The 14981-nt window shown below is 48.9% G+C and overlaps 1 protein-coding gene across 1 annotated transcript in view; it reads left to right on the forward strand.

Moving 5' to 3' along the window:
* CFAP74 (cilia and flagella associated protein 74) overlaps positions 1-12238 on the forward strand; it is a 36046-nt gene extending 23808 nt beyond the window's left edge. The window contains exons 24-39 of the mRNA XM_059866666.1: positions 40-213; positions 1408-1541; positions 2146-2422; positions 2878-2985; positions 3605-3750; positions 4929-5063; positions 5441-5550; positions 5890-5945; positions 6187-6306; positions 6467-6619; positions 6923-7052; positions 7596-7750; positions 8574-8712; positions 9475-9596; positions 10031-10165; positions 11696-12238. Of these exons, the coding sequence (XP_059722649.1) occupies positions 40-213; positions 1408-1541; positions 2146-2422; positions 2878-2985; positions 3605-3750; positions 4929-5063; positions 5441-5550; positions 5890-5945; positions 6187-6306; positions 6467-6619; positions 6923-7052; positions 7596-7750; positions 8574-8712; positions 9475-9596; positions 10031-10165; positions 11696-11809 (2208 nt within the window). The 3' untranslated portion in view covers positions 11810-12238. The remainder of the gene's footprint in view (positions 1-39; positions 214-1407; positions 1542-2145; positions 2423-2877; positions 2986-3604; positions 3751-4928; positions 5064-5440; positions 5551-5889; positions 5946-6186; positions 6307-6466; positions 6620-6922; positions 7053-7595; positions 7751-8573; positions 8713-9474; positions 9597-10030; positions 10166-11695) is intronic.
* The last annotated feature ends 2743 nt before the right edge of the window (positions 12239-14981 follow it).

The following is a 14981-nucleotide window of genomic DNA, read 5'->3' on the forward strand; positions in this document are numbered from 1 at the left end:
AGATGGAGTTTTTATCCTGTTCTCTTGCATTTGTTTCAGGCTATAAAAGTTACTTTTACTGTCCATGCCATTGTTACTACTTCTGATTTGGAAATCAGCCCAGCACAGATCAGCTTTGGGTACTGCACGATCTACGAAGCTGTGCAGGCAAATGTCACCCTAACAAACAAATCCATCTTGCCACAGGAGTTTGGATTTGTGGGACTGCCAGAGGTATGGACTTATCCCACACACACCCCCTCTGCTGTCAAAATAGATTTCAGTGTCATGGGAACGTGCTGAGTGTGAGTGTAAATAAATCATGGCTGGTTCTTGCAGCCCCAGGGGGATCCTGCTCCTGGAGCTCTGTCCTGGAGTGTGTGAATCTCCCTGGGTGACACCCTCTGCATTTGCCACCCAGTGCAAATCCCCTGGGAGGAGATTTTCCTGTTCCTCACCTTTCCCTATCAGAATTCCTGGGTTTTTACACCAAGAGGTCTCCTAAGAGAGCACCTGGAACACTTTAACCCCTAAATAAAACAGGCTTGGGGCTGGGGCTGTGGCCTCAGGCTGAGGAATGTGCCCACTTTGCACCAAATGCCCAAAGGCTTCCCTTTAAATGCTCCTTGGGAACCACCCCAAGCCATGCCTGGGCACTTTCTGAGTGACTGGAAGTTGATGTGGAAGCACAAATTTAATCACAGGAGCTGCTGGGTTCATGTGGGCTGTGTCTCCTGAATAATTTTTTGGAGAAAGTTTGTTCTTCCAGCTCCATGGTAGCAGGGTGATCACAGTGTGAAATGGTTGGGCATGCTGGCATCAGAGCTGGAGGAGCCTGGCAGTTAATTGGGCATTGTCCTCTTCTCAGCTGGCTTGGGGATTAAAATCAAGGAGTAGCTGAAAGAAGTTGTTAACTTCAGCTTCAGGAAAGCTTTACTAGCCAGGATGCACTTCCTGAGGAGCTTGAAGTGTGCTGGGGAGACTTTCTAGAATCATCCTCAGCTCAAGCACAAAGCACTGCACAGCTGTGGGAGTGGAACTGCTCCTGCCCTGCCTCAGACAGGAATCAGCTCTCAAAGGCACGGGGCAACTGCTGGGATTTTTACCACATTTCATTCAGTTTTCTCTGAAGAGTAAATAAACATTAGAGCAAGGTGATTTCCACAGATGGGAAGAAGCTGGGGAAGGGATTCTCCTGAAATCTGAGTTAATGCATTTAATGCATTTTGAGTTACTTTGAGATGAGAAATCTGCTCCTTAGACTCTGGGCACTGACTCAGACAAAAACTTCTCCCTGGAAGGTTTCTCTTTTCCTGGCAGTTCCACATTTAATAACAGGTTTTTTTAAATCTTGCCAGTATTGTCTTATTTTAATTTATCAGTAAACTGATAATTTAACTAATAATTTCTTATCCTGCCATTTTGAAGTTTGTTGAAGTTCAACCCAATGATGGATTTGGAATTATTCTTCCCCTGGAAAGTCTGCCACTGGACATAATCTTTAAAGCCACCAAGGCAAAAGAGTACAGCTTTGAGCTCACCTGCAGGACAGAGATCAACAGGTGTGTTAATGGATGGACAGCAGGGAAGCTAAAATCTGAATTTCACTGGGCTCCCACTGTTAGCCCAGCTCAGAGACTGAATCCCTGCCTGCCCTGGGGAGGTGAGGCTGGGATAAGCACCTGAGGCAGGTGGGAATTCTCCACTTGCAAGAGTTGCTCAGTGCCTGTTGGTTTCATGCTTGCTTTTCACATCTGTCTTCACTGACATGACTTTTCCCAGCCCTCCTCAAGTTTATCCTTGTCCCAACCAAAGCTCCAGCCCCTCAACCTGCAGTGCTCTGCTGCTTTTTCAGCACAATTACTGAAGGAATTCTTTTTTACAAAAATGCTTTATGCTTTAAGCCATGGCTACTGCAATAATGATGGCATAAACTTTGATTTGACTGGATGTATTTCCAGAAGTTCACAGAGGAAGAATTCAAGCAGGGACTCTGGCCAATTGTGCATTAAAAATAGATAGTATTATTGTTCATCTTTAGGCAAAATTCCCATTGCAAGCTTGAAATTCTGCTTAAATAGGGACTACAGGATTAGCTCCCTATTTTCCGGGCTGATTAAGACACTATTTTATGCTGAGACAATTTGTTTTATGTGTTTATTTTAGACAATTCAAGCTGTCATGCAAAGCAGTTGGAGTCCACCCACCTCTTGAATTGTCTCATTCCTTGGTTCAGTTTGCTGCTACAGCCCTGAACTCGGTGTCTTCAGCCACCCTGGATGTGCTCAATTCCCACGTGGATGGGAACCCCCTCACCCACCCTGTCCCACGGATTGGCAGTGGGAGCCCTGTCCCAGCTGGCCCCACTTCCTTTGAGTTCCACGTGCCCCCAGACTGTCCTGTGACCATCACACCCTCTGTGGGAACTGTGCTGCCTGGGCAGGTAAATTCACTTTAAATGTTGGGTGTTGTGCCAAGTCTTTGATCACCTGCATCCTTACAAAGGCTGTCACTTGTAAACACAGCTCAAAACATCAGGTGTTGTTAGAATAGCTGGAATATTTTGTATTGTTTTAAAGAATGTTTTCTATCAGACAGGAGGGTTGAGCACCAAATCTGGCTAATGCCTTATGGGAGTGTTCTGTCCCCAGTGTTGTCACTGTGATTTATGTGGAGAATGTTTAAATATCAGAAGTGTTTCCCATGTAAACCCAGCCCACTGTGACATCCTGGACATCCAACAGAGCTGCAAGTGCCTTACCCTGGGGATGCTGTGATTCCCTCCGAGCAGAAGAGCACTTGTGTGAACTGTGTGTGCTCCTGCTGAGCTCTGTAGGTGTCCCACGTGCCTGGGGCTGAGCTGTGCCCTCTCTCCTGTGTGTGCTCTCACATTCCCAGAAAAGCTCCATCCGAGTGTCCTTCAGGCCGGCGCTGTGGGAGCAGCAAATCAGGGAGGAGGCAGCACGGAGGCTCAGCACAGCAGCTGTGCCAGAGGCAGCAGCACAAGTAAGGAATGCTAAGAACAGCACATGCTGCTGGTCTGGCACTTCCAGAGATTTGTTTCTCTGGATGGTATTTTTATCATAAAATTATTTGCATATTAATGAAGCCCAAGCTTGTGGTCCATGGGGAACCTGCCTATGAAGGATGAGAGTGTGACTGTGCACTCAGTGTGTGGCCTGTTCACTGAGCAATCATTTAATTTTGTGCTCACAATTATTCCTAGAGGGTTTTATTGCCAACTGAAATACTCTTAAAAAAAAAAAAGCTTCTAAACTTCCAGAAGATTTACATCATCCATGGAATTTATATGCAACTCCTAGGTCAGTTAATTTATGTGAGCACCTGAGGTCGTCTTTGATTATGAGATAAACAGGTAAAATTCCCATGAGAAAGAGACTCACCTGCTCCAACAGGAGACCTCTTATTCTAAGAGGGAGTAAAATACGTCCACTTCAACCTAATTTTTAAACTTTACACTTTTGGAAATTTGTCTGTTATAGCTACCGTGTCTGTGGGCTGTCACCATCATCCTGCTGTCCCCTGTCCCCTGCTCTGTGACACCTCCTTACTCTGTGTCTTTGCTCACTCCTGTCTTGGTCAGATTTCCAGTAGTCCCCCTCAGTCTCCAGTGGGCAAAAAGAAGAAAGATTCAAAGAAAGAGCAAAATAGATTGAGCATTTCCATCTCCAGAGGAAGGACTGGAAGCAGGAAAAGCCTGGCTTCTGTACATAGCCCTGAGGAGCCAAAACCCGAAGAGTTAAAGCCTGAGTAAGTCAACAGAAGCATCTTGTACTACACAGACAGCATTCTCTTTAGAAGTAGTTTAATAAATCTACTAAAGCTGTAGGTAGACAAGAAAGCAAACTGGAGAGGGAACAGCTTCAGCTGTGTTGCAGAGGCTGTTTCCAAAATTAGTGCTGCTTGTGAGCCACACAGCTGTACCCTCTCATGTGAGGCAAAGAATCCCTTTATGCATCAGAAGGATTGAAGACTTCAAAGAATCTGTCAGGGAGCAGGAGCTGGGGCTGTGTGGGGGATGGGGCTGAGCCAACACGGGGCTTCTGGAAAGGGCAACAGCAAAGCTCAACTTGGGGACCAACAGAAACTCCTCAAAGAAACCTCTGGTGAACAGATCTACCAGAACCAGCTGATGGCCCAAATCCATGGCAGAGAGTAATTTCTGTTTTTAATTTGAGAGCTTACACAGTCCAGCACGTTAGTCATGGTCAGCATCAGTGCTGGCAGGGAAATGTGCATTTGAGGCAGTCCCTGTGCAGTGGGAGCACCTCGGGAGAGTCAACATCAACAGCATTGCTGCCTGGAGCTTGGGACACTCACATGCAAAATCTGATACCTGAGGGCCCTTGTACAGCAGGTAATTCAGCTTTTCAGAGCCAGACTTCTGCCCTGGCTCAGGAATTTGGAAGTATTTAGAAGTAAATACATATTGAAGCAACAGGCATTTGGCTGTGCTGGATGTTTTGACATCTTTTACTAAAATCCCATGTTCATTGCCATCCATTAATTATCATTTTTAAACACTTTCAGCAGAGATTGTAAAAAAAATCCCTATTTTAGAAGCATTGCCTACATACTGCATTAGAGGAATGTGATCCTGTGTGTTTACATGTCATTGAGATGATGTAGAAGTACTGGAAGACACTGAAATACTTGAAGTATTCAACCAAAGGAAATTGTATTGAGGTTTTTGCAATCTTTGGTGTAACATCTGTTATCTGGGTTCTTCATTTTTATTCTCTTTTGGCAACAAAAGCCAACCACTTTGTATTGTGGGTCCATTACTGACAGTCATTTAATTTCACTGTTACATTCCATTTTGAATGTGTGACTAAGAAACAATAATCACAAATAGCTCAGCAGATATTTATTTGATGTTTTTTTGCTCTCTCACTCACTGAGATAATTCCTATTCCTGGATTCTCTAGTTCTGATGCTTATAGGGCAGCCCAGGTTTCCCTGATGAGGAGTTTCAGAGGGAGTTTTAACAAATACATCATCCCATGCTCTGTTGCAAGTGGCCATGCCAGTGGAGAGGAGAGCTCTGGGAACTTAACCTGCAGGTGGGTGCAGCTGGATAACCCAGAGATGTGAGGGGGAAATGGTGGGCTTGCTGATTTATTCATTTGGGGGAGAAATTTGTTTGCTGCTCTTAATTACTTCATAGCTCAGTGGTAGAAACTCATGCTCCCAGCCCACCAGTTGGATAAGAATCAAACACATGAATATCAAAGCAGCTGAAGGAATAATTGTGTGAAAACTTTGAGGCAGCTGTAGCTCATCTCTGCTCAGGCACAGTCGGTCACGGAGCCCTGTGCTGTGCTGTCACACCAGAGCTGTCACACCCTGTGACAGGAGCAGATCCCTGGCAGTTGCTGTTGTGTCTGTGACCCCAGAGCTCTGCCCTTTTATTCCCCAGCTGCCTCTGCTCTCTCTGCAGCCCTCACAACACCTTGTACCTGGAGCTGCACTGCCCTGCTGTGGCCCCACCTGTTCTGATCATGTCTGACTCTGGGATCAACACGGCCAATTTTGGGGACGTTTCTGTAGGTATGGAGCTTGAATTCTGGTTTGGAGTGGTTTCTCTCTGACAGCGAGTTCTTCCCAGCAGTTTTGCATTTTCAAAAGTCAGGATAGAAATTAGCCCTTAGTGGGTATTTAGGTGGAAAATAAGGAGCCTGTGGCCAGCTGAGGCCCATGGAAGAGCAGATCTGATCCACAAACAAGGACCTGGACGCTCCAGAAGTGACTGAAAGCATTTTGGTGAGCTTTGAGCGGTGCCTTAGCCATAGGCCTGGGATGAGTCTGGCTCAGGCAGGAGCACAAGTAAGGAGGAGGAATGGGAGGGATGAGCATCCTCCCTTTGGGAAGTGTTTTCATTCCTTGCAGGCCACAGAATGATGAAGAGAATTACAATAGAAAACATCTCCCCAGGGAAGCTGGAGGTATCCTTGTCTGGAGCACGTGAGCTCAGCCTTCAGCCTCTGCTCAATCACACTCTGCCTCTGCAGGAGGAACTGCTGGACACTAAAGCACCAGCTCATCTTCTCCCTTGAGTTATTGATCTCTCAAAAACTTTTAGATGCTTAGTTCAGACCAAAGGCATGTAAACAATATGCAGAATCTATTCTCATATCTTTTTTCTCAATCTTTATGAATGTTTTTCCTTGAGTTGCCCTGTTTTAGCTGGGATTCTCAGTTCTGAATCCCAATGGCCCCTTCCTGTTGGTCAGAGCAGTTGGAACGCTTGAGCCAGGTGAAAATAAACCCCTCATCATCTCCTTTTGTCCAAGTGAGGATAAATGGGTGAGTAAAAGATCCAAGAGCAGTGGATAGAGGAGAGACAAAGTTCCCTGTCCCAACCTTTGGATCTTGTCTCAGTTCTGGGATGGTCCCTTGGGAGGGGTCAGCTGGAGGGGTGAGGGTTCTCTGAGCAGATGGACTAACCCAGGCACCCTCTGGGCAGTTCTTGGAAACTCTGGACATCCAGGTGGCAAAGACCAGCATCAGCCTCCCCCTCTCTGGGCGTGGGGTGGTGCCAAGCACTGAGTGCTCCGTGGGAGAGGTGCTGGACATGGGATACGTCATGGCCAGGGACACGGTGACTGCCACAGTCCAGGTAAGGCCTCTGTGCTGAACTGCAGAGCACAGCAGGAGTTCTTGTGAGGGGGAAGACAGCACAAACTGTCTCCTCCCAGATTTGTCCAAGTGTGTCAATAACCAAAGTCCAGTATTTGATGCAGAGGGGGGGTCGGTGTGACGCGTTATGGGCAGCACAGATTGTGCCTCTGGTGGCATCTGGCGACACAGAGCTGCACTAATGCAGCAAAATAAATTCAGCCACTTTGCAAACTATGGCTCTTACAGGCCTGAGAATCAATTTCCTTCATGCAAATGCTGTTGTGTGAATGAATGTCCCCAGATAAAGAACACTTCCAGCCTGACCCTGCTGTTCTCTGTACAACTGGAGTCACTCTCACCAACACGGGACACAGACCGGCAGAAAATTCCCTCCTTTCTTACATCCTCTCTGCAGAGAACAGAGATTGTTGGTAAACTTTCTTTTATTCTTTCCTCTTTTTCCTCTGCTAAAGATTCAGGAGGTGTAAAGCAGCACAGCTGTGTCCTCTTAGATGCACACAACTGTCGGACCTGGGGCATCACAGCCCTGAAATTAAAGACTTCATTTTGCTCCCCAGTAGGAGCTGTAGTAATTCTTTCAATATGGAGAGCTGCAAATTTATGCAGCCTGAGCAAATACCCACAAGTGAGGAATTATTAGTGTTTAAATCGAAATAAACCCACACAGTAATTGCATATTAAAGATTCCATTTAAAGATGTCCAGATCTGTAAAAACACGTCAGAATATAGAAAGGGTTGGTGATGCTGCTTCAGTTCCTCTGGAGATTAATGCATCAAACTGATGGATGGATGGATTTATCTCGTGTTCCTAACACCCTGTTTTGCTGCAAAGCCACGTATCAGCTCTTATTTATTTGCTGTTCCAACAAAAATTAAATGGGTTTAAAATTTATGAAGAAGTAAAATGGAGCTGTCCTCCTTTCTTATCTGTATCCTCATTTTTGTTTACCAGGAACACAGAACTATAATGGCTTCAGTGTGTTCAGGGTCTCTCCAATAGAAGGAAAAATTGAGGCTGGGATGAGCCAGGATTTTGTGGTTACTTTCAGTCCTGATCATGAAAGTCTCTACTACTCCGACCGCCTCAAGGTTCTGCTCTTTGGCAAGGTGAGACAATCAGGATTATGAAAACAGTCTAAATATTGCCTGAACTGATGTAGGGAGGAAATGGCACGTTTGGGCCCCTCTGACATTTTTCAGGTTTAGATATTCAGTTATTAGTTGATAAAAACAGTGATGTGGGGTCCCTCCCTGTCACTGTCACCCCACGGCACGGTCAGGAGGGGACAGGAGCTGAGCACAGCTCCAAGGGCTCCTGCAGGGAGCCTTTAATGGCAGAGCAGAGGGGAGAGGGGAGCTCCACCTGCCCAGCAGGGCCCGGCAGGAGCAGGAGCACCAGGGAGCTGCTCTCGCAGCCGCTCGGTGCCAGGTTCCATCTGCGGAGCTGCCCCGGGATGCTCGGGCCGGATGCGCAGGTGGCCGCGCCGCGGGCAGCGCTGGGCCCCTGCCAGGACACCAAAAGTTGGTGCAGAGTGACCACTAATGCCCAGCAGCAGCACTGCAGACGGGCTGGGCCGAGCGAGAGCTGCTGCTGCCCTTGCAAGCTGTGGGACTGCAGTTAGAAATGCACGGCGGGATAAAGGGAGGGTGAACGGACCCTTGGCCCAAGTCTGGCACCAGAAAAGTTTTGCCTCTTTCAGTGGCTCGTGTAGAAATCGTTTGTCCAGTGCCCCCCTGAGGCACTTTTCCCTGGTTGTGCCAGAGTGGGCAAGCCCAGGGCAGGTGCAGAGCTCCTGCAGAGCCCAGGATCGCTGGGATCGTTCAGGGGAGGTGATGCCACCACGAATTCTTGGCGCTGCTGGCTCAGGTGCCAGCGTCATTCAGGTGACCTGAGCTGTCACCTGCATCCAGGACTTCCTGTCTCACCCAGCAAACAGCCCACGAGATCCAGCTGAAGGGTGCAGCCCGGGATCACCCCATGTTTGTGGAGGGGGGAGTGCCCCTGGATGTGCCCGTGGAGTCCTTGGCTGTCACCTCACCTGTGGCACCACACGAAAAACTGGAAAAAGGTAAAGTGCCACCACTGTTTATTATGGAACAGGGAGGGATCAGACATGGGAATGTTCCTCTTCCTTTAAGAAGAAAGGAAATTTAAGGCAATTTTTCCAGAATCAGAAAAAATAAGCATTATGTTCCAGCATATATTCATAATACACAAAAATACCAGAAAAGTTTCTCTTAAGGAAAATTTTTCTCTTCATTTGAAAGCAGTTTTGTCTTAATGATGATCTTCTACCTCTGCAGCTTCTTTGAAAAAATGATTATAATGCAACACAACTATGAGGAATTAAGATGCATTTGCTCTCTGACAGTTCTCTGAGGTGTATTAAATGTTTAAGAAATTATTTCATATATAATCACATATCCTGGGTCCTCCTGTTTGTCCTGTTATGAAACTTCTGGGGGTTTGAAGTTGCTCTTCCTTAATTTCATGGGACAGGATGCAAACAGCTCCTGACTCCTGAGCTGTAAGTAAATACAAGCACACACACATAAGTAGGAAAAAAGTACACAGAGCAGTGTGCCATGGGCTAGAAAACCAGCCTGGAACTTGATAAACAAGTAATAATTGCACTTCGCAATTGCAAATTATCCAAACCCTCCTTTTCCTTAATTCCTCACTAACTCTGTGAAAGGATCTCTTTGTCTGTGCCAGCTCCTGATAGCACATCACTTTGTTTTGAGCCATCCTGCTGCAGTTTGTGTTGCCTCCAAAAGGCCAAAGGCTCAGTTTGGCTGTCTCAGAGTTGACCTGGTTGCTGTTTGTTTAGGGCCACAAGAAGTGGTGAAGTCCCTTCTCCTTCTCCTGGAGTTTGTGGAGGGCTCAGCAGAGCCAGCCAGGGCAGAGATCACCGTGGGGGCCATTCAGAGTCCTCAGCTGGCAGCCAAGAAGGTGAGGGAAATAAAACCTGCAGGTTTGTGCCAGGCTGTATGGGATCCTGACAGTGTGCAAAGGGCTGCTCATTCCTTCTGTCCAAAATTCACAAAATCATAAATTTAAAAAAGCAGCTTTCAGCATTTCTGATAAAATTTACATTATAGAAGCACAGTGTTTGAAAAGCTTATTTTTCAGGGGCTAATATAAGGAATTAGCATTATCATACTAAGTCAGCCACAAACTTAATTTAGCAGTTTGCCCCCTCAATTCCAGAATATGGAATTTTGAGCCCAGGACTGAATTACAATTCTGATCCTGTTATTTTATTGGAGTATTTGGTGACAGGGTGACACAATGACTGTCACAGGGGATAGCTGGAGTTCCAAGGGGCACTTGGGGCAGTACAGCCCCTGCGGCCCGGGGGTGACGGTGCCGTGTGTCCGTGCCAGGCCGTGGAGTTCAGCCTGGACAGCGGCCCGGAGCTGCGGCGGGCGGGCTTCGAGCTGGACGGCGCCAAGGGAGCCCTGGAGCGCGGGCAGCTCAAGCGCATCGGCGTCTCGTGGGTGCCACCTGCCGACCTGCAGGTGAGCCTGCGACACCGGTGTCACACCGGGCTCCTAGTGGGTGTCACACAGGGCTCCTGATGGGATGTCACACAGGGCTCCTGGAGGAGTGTGACACCGGGCTTCTGGCGGGTGTCACAACAGGCTCCTGGAGGAGTGTGACACCGGGCTCCTGTTGGGGTGTGACACAAGGCTCCTGGAGGAGTGTGACACCGAGCTCCTGGCGGGTGTCACACCGGGCTCCTGGAGGGTGTCACACCGGGCTTCTGGTGGGTGTCACACAGGCCTCCTGGCAGGTGTCACACAGGGCTCCTGGCGGGTGTCACACAGGGCTCCTGGTGGGATGTCACACAGGGCTCCTGGTGGGATGTAACACAAAGCTCCTGGAGGGTGTCATACAGGGCTCCTGATGGGATGTCACACCGGGCTCCTGGTGGGTGTCACACAGGGCTCCTGGTGGGTGTCACACCGGGCTCCTGATGGGATGTCACACCGGGCTCCTGGAGGAGTGTGACACCGGGCTTCTGGCGGGTGTCACAACAGGCTCCTGGAGGAGTGTGACACCGGGCTCCTGTTGGGGTGTGACACAAGGCTCCTGGTGGAGTGTGACACCGAGCTCCTGGCGGGTGTCACACAAGGCTCCTGATGGAATGTCACACCGGGCTCCTGGAGGGTGTCACACCGGGCTTCTGGTGGGTGTCACACAGGCCTCCTGGAAGGTGTCACACCGGGCTCCTGGTGGGTGTCACACAGGACTCCTGGTGGGTGTCACACCGGGCTTCTGGTGGGTGTCACACAGGACTCCTGGTGGGTGTCACACCGGGCTCCTGTTGGGGTGTGACACCGGGCTCCTGGAGGAGTGACACCGGGCTCCTTGTGGGATGTCACACAGGACTCCTGGCGGGTGTCACACAGGGCTCCTGGTGGGTGCCCCATTTCCCTTCTACTGCCTTGTATCTGCTACTGCTACTTCTGCCTACTAGAGGTGGGATCTGATGTCCCAGCAGCTCCATGAGGCTGTGATTGCCCTTCCTGATTCACCTCCTGGGGCGTTCATGGAGGCTGGAGGCACTGGTTCCCCGTGTGTGGGATGGCACAATGAGTGGCTGGTTCCAAAATGAAAAGATTTCTGCCATCACAGCAGAAAGAGGCAGCAGAGATCCTGGCAGGATGTGTCCAGCCTGCACGGTGCCCCCTGGTAACCCCTACTCTTGCTCAACACTGAGCACTCACTGGGGGCTGACAGGATTTCCTTCCAGCCCTCTCTGGGAGCTCTGAGGTTGCTGCTGTGCCCAGCTGCCATGGCAGTGACGTGGGGACAGTCTCTGGGGCACTCTGGGGACACAGTGCTGAGTCACTGTCATACCTCACTGGCTGCAGCATGAGCATCACTTGGGGACACAGAGGAGCCAGCACAGTGGCTGTCACCTGTCACCTGTAGCTATAACTGGTACCTGAACACTGAGATGTGAAACAGAGTTTAGAAGGTGATCAGCTCGTGTCTCCTGTGTCCAAAAGACCAGGTTGGTTTCTGTGTGGTTCTCTCTGCAGACCAGTGACCCCCCGCTGGTGTCAGCCCTCCTGACTGTGAAAGGTGACATCACAGAATCCTACAGGGTCCTGCTCATGGCAAGAGTGGTGTCTGCAGCTGCTCCCACTGGCTGAGGGATCCAGCCAAATGGAAAGAAGATGGAGGTTCCATTCCTGGGACATCTCTGGATCTCTGCTGGAACATGGGAGGATTTTGAGATTACTGCAAATAAGTGAGGGCAGCAGGGATGTGGGAAGGAACGGCCATGTAACATTTCTGCTGTTTCACCCAAAGTTCTCTGTAAACTCTGGTGCCAGTGGCTTCACTTTCCAGCTGACTCTGTGACAATAATTTTGTGTTAGAGGAAAGAATTACTGAGGGCCCCAAGCAGCTACACCTGCTGTTAATCCCAAGTGTCCCAAAGGTGGGCATTCCACCAGGAGGAATATCTGGTTTACATCCACATCAGTGAGTTTCTATCTTTATCCAGTTTCAGATGCTTTTTGTAGGATTTGGAAAAGCCTTGACTTTTTCTAAGATCAGAATAAAGTTTCTTATTCAAGCCTCCTCCAAATCATTTGGGGAGTCCCTTTTACAATGTCCAGTCAAATGTGCCTGGTAACAGGTGGTCAAGGGGAATATTGCTGTGCTGTTCCCTGGAGATGGGCAGACACTTGCCAGAGATCCTGGCTCTCCAGGAACTTTGAATTTCTGTATTTGCCTTCTGCTGAATTCTGGGTGAGAGCAGAATCCTGCTGTTCTGGGGAAGCCAGAGTGCCCTGCAGGTGGAACTTCTGTCAGGAAGCAGCAGCTGGTTCAGGAAGCAGAGCTGGAGAATGGAGGGAGCAGGAAGGCAGCAGCCATTAGACACAGGATAATCCTGTGCATCTCTTATCACACTCTTTCCTGAGTCACAGGCAGTCTGTGGCAAAGTTCCCTCCCCACCACTCCGAGGGCGTGCTGCCCTTTGGCCCCTGGCTGTTAAATCCCTGACTCAGATGATGCAATCAGAAAATAGAAACATTATTTGTAAATATCCTGTGATAACGAGCTGGGAACTGCAGGGACAAGCAGGGAAGCAATTGTCACAAGGAACATTTTAACCAGGCTCCCCCTTTGACAGAGGAGGTTTGTGGGAGTGAAGAGGGGGTTCCTTGTTTTTCCAGCCAGTGTTTGATCCATTGAGATGTGTTCTCATTTAATAATGGCTCGAGTGCCTGTGGAGTCACTTAACTCTTCAGTCTAAAGACTGCAGATGCTGAAGCAGTCCCAGTGTCCTGGGGTGGGGAGGAGCTGGGGGTGGCAGTGCCAGCCAGGGACAGCTCTGCCTTCCTTGGAGGCCCTGGGTGTTGCTGCTGGCACAGCTGGGCCTGGAGCTGGGCACAATGGGCTTTGTGTGCTGGCTCCCCTGCAGCCCCAAAGGGTGAGTAAATCCCACTACAGGCACTAAAAGCACTGCACACAGCACTGCTCACTGCACAGTCACCTCCTGGCAGGGCAGCTGTCAGCAAGCAAGGAAGGGCACAGCGTGTGGGAGTGGAGGAGCTACTTCAGGCACTGCATTTGTGAGCATCCATTGTGTGAGGATCCTTCAGATTTCACTCCTGGAAACCAAAAAGTGATGGCTGACAACAAATCAGTCCCCAGACTCTGGTTATGATAACCATACAGAATGCTGAAAAGAAGTGTAACATTATCCACCAGGAAGCAACACCCCTGTCTTAGGAATCTTCCACTTCACAGAGGGCAGGTCCTGAGAAAATGCATCCAGAGGACAAAAAGAATTAAAAAATTAAAGAATGATGTAAAGACAGTGACACTGGTGCCCTCCCAGGGTTAGGCTGGGTAAGGAGCAGCTGCCACCAACCAGCTGAAGGCACCACTGGTACCCCATGGTGAGCAGGGGTGTCAGCCACTGTACTTGCATCCCTGGGACTGGAGAACTTGGATCAATATTTTCACAGGACTGAAGTGAACATAAGGTTCTGGGTTTCTCTGGTCAAAGTCTCCACATTTAAAATTCAGTGTGTGTTTGTTCTCTCGGGGGAGGCTTGGACCAGGATAACAGGAACAGGTGGTTATTTCTGGAGGACTGAAAATAAAGTAAACTCTCCCTGTAAACTCCAGCTGACGTTCTGTGAAGCACTTAAGGAAATCTGAGCAGGTTTTAGTCCCTTTCATAAGAGAAAAGCCTGGTGTTTTTGCTTGTCCTCGAAAGTGATCATATTTGACTTCTTGGGGGCACAATGGCTGCTCAGGATTGGGGTTCCCTCTCTTGGATTGCTTTGTTCTTTGGGGGCACAGAGGGTGAAGTGCCAGCTCTCACACGGGGCAGCCCTCGGGCAATGAGAGACACAGGCTGATGTGGAAGGGAAAACAAATTGCCTGATGTGGAAAAGCAGACCCATGGGGAACGTGTGCAGACTGTGCTGCTTCACCTGGGACACCACTAGAGCTTCAAAAGCAAAAGCACAGTTACTGTGTCTGCTAAATGTAACCCTGGATGTTTCACTGCCACAGTTAGAATCAGCACGGTGCAAACCTGCAGCGGTCAGAGATGCACACCTTCAGTTTCTTGAAAATGTGGGAATTCTGTCAGGATGCTCCTGCCCACACAATTCTCATGTACAATGTGTGTTGTGTGCAACAGCTTCTTGATATTTTTCCAATGAACAGAAAACTGACTGGGCCAGCTGAAGATGGAAACAATTCCCTGGTAACTCAGACACAGGGAGCTGATCCAGCAGTAGTGAGTGGGTCTGCAGGCAATTCCCTGAGCACACAGAGAGCTGAGAGTGCTGGTGTGTCCTCCTGGCATGGATCAGTGCCAAGTCCCAGTGCCCAGCAGAAGCTCAGCACAGCTCCAGCAAGTTCATCTCTTGGGAAGGCACCAACCCTGTTCAGTTCTGTGCTTCCAGAGTGGGCTGTGCACAGCTGGAGCACACTGGGCATTAAAACTGCCAGGGGACTCTAGACATGGAGCCTGGTGTTTCTGTTTCCATATCACAGGACTCCAGTAGCAATGGAGCTGCTGTTGTGAGGACAATATGGAAAATGTCACCTCAGAAGTATTTCTTCATTTCCTGGAAGTTGAAGTTTTCTGCTCCTCTAACTGCACTTGTGACCATTCTGCTATCAAACTGAGTTTTGCAACTGTGACCACTCTTGGGTCCCTGGATACAAACTCGTGCCTTCAGATTTGAATCTAAAAGCAAACATGAACTTCCTGGCACTGATGCAGTTCTGGTTTAATGAGCAATTCACACCCCCATGTATGATCTTAATAATCCTTAAGGGCAAACCCAG

The sequence above is a fragment of the Haemorhous mexicanus genome, chromosome 23, assembly GCF_027477595.1.
Source record: "Haemorhous mexicanus isolate bHaeMex1 chromosome 23, bHaeMex1.pri, whole genome shotgun sequence".
In the NCBI taxonomy this organism is placed as follows: domain Eukaryota; kingdom Metazoa; phylum Chordata; class Aves; order Passeriformes; family Fringillidae; genus Haemorhous; species Haemorhous mexicanus.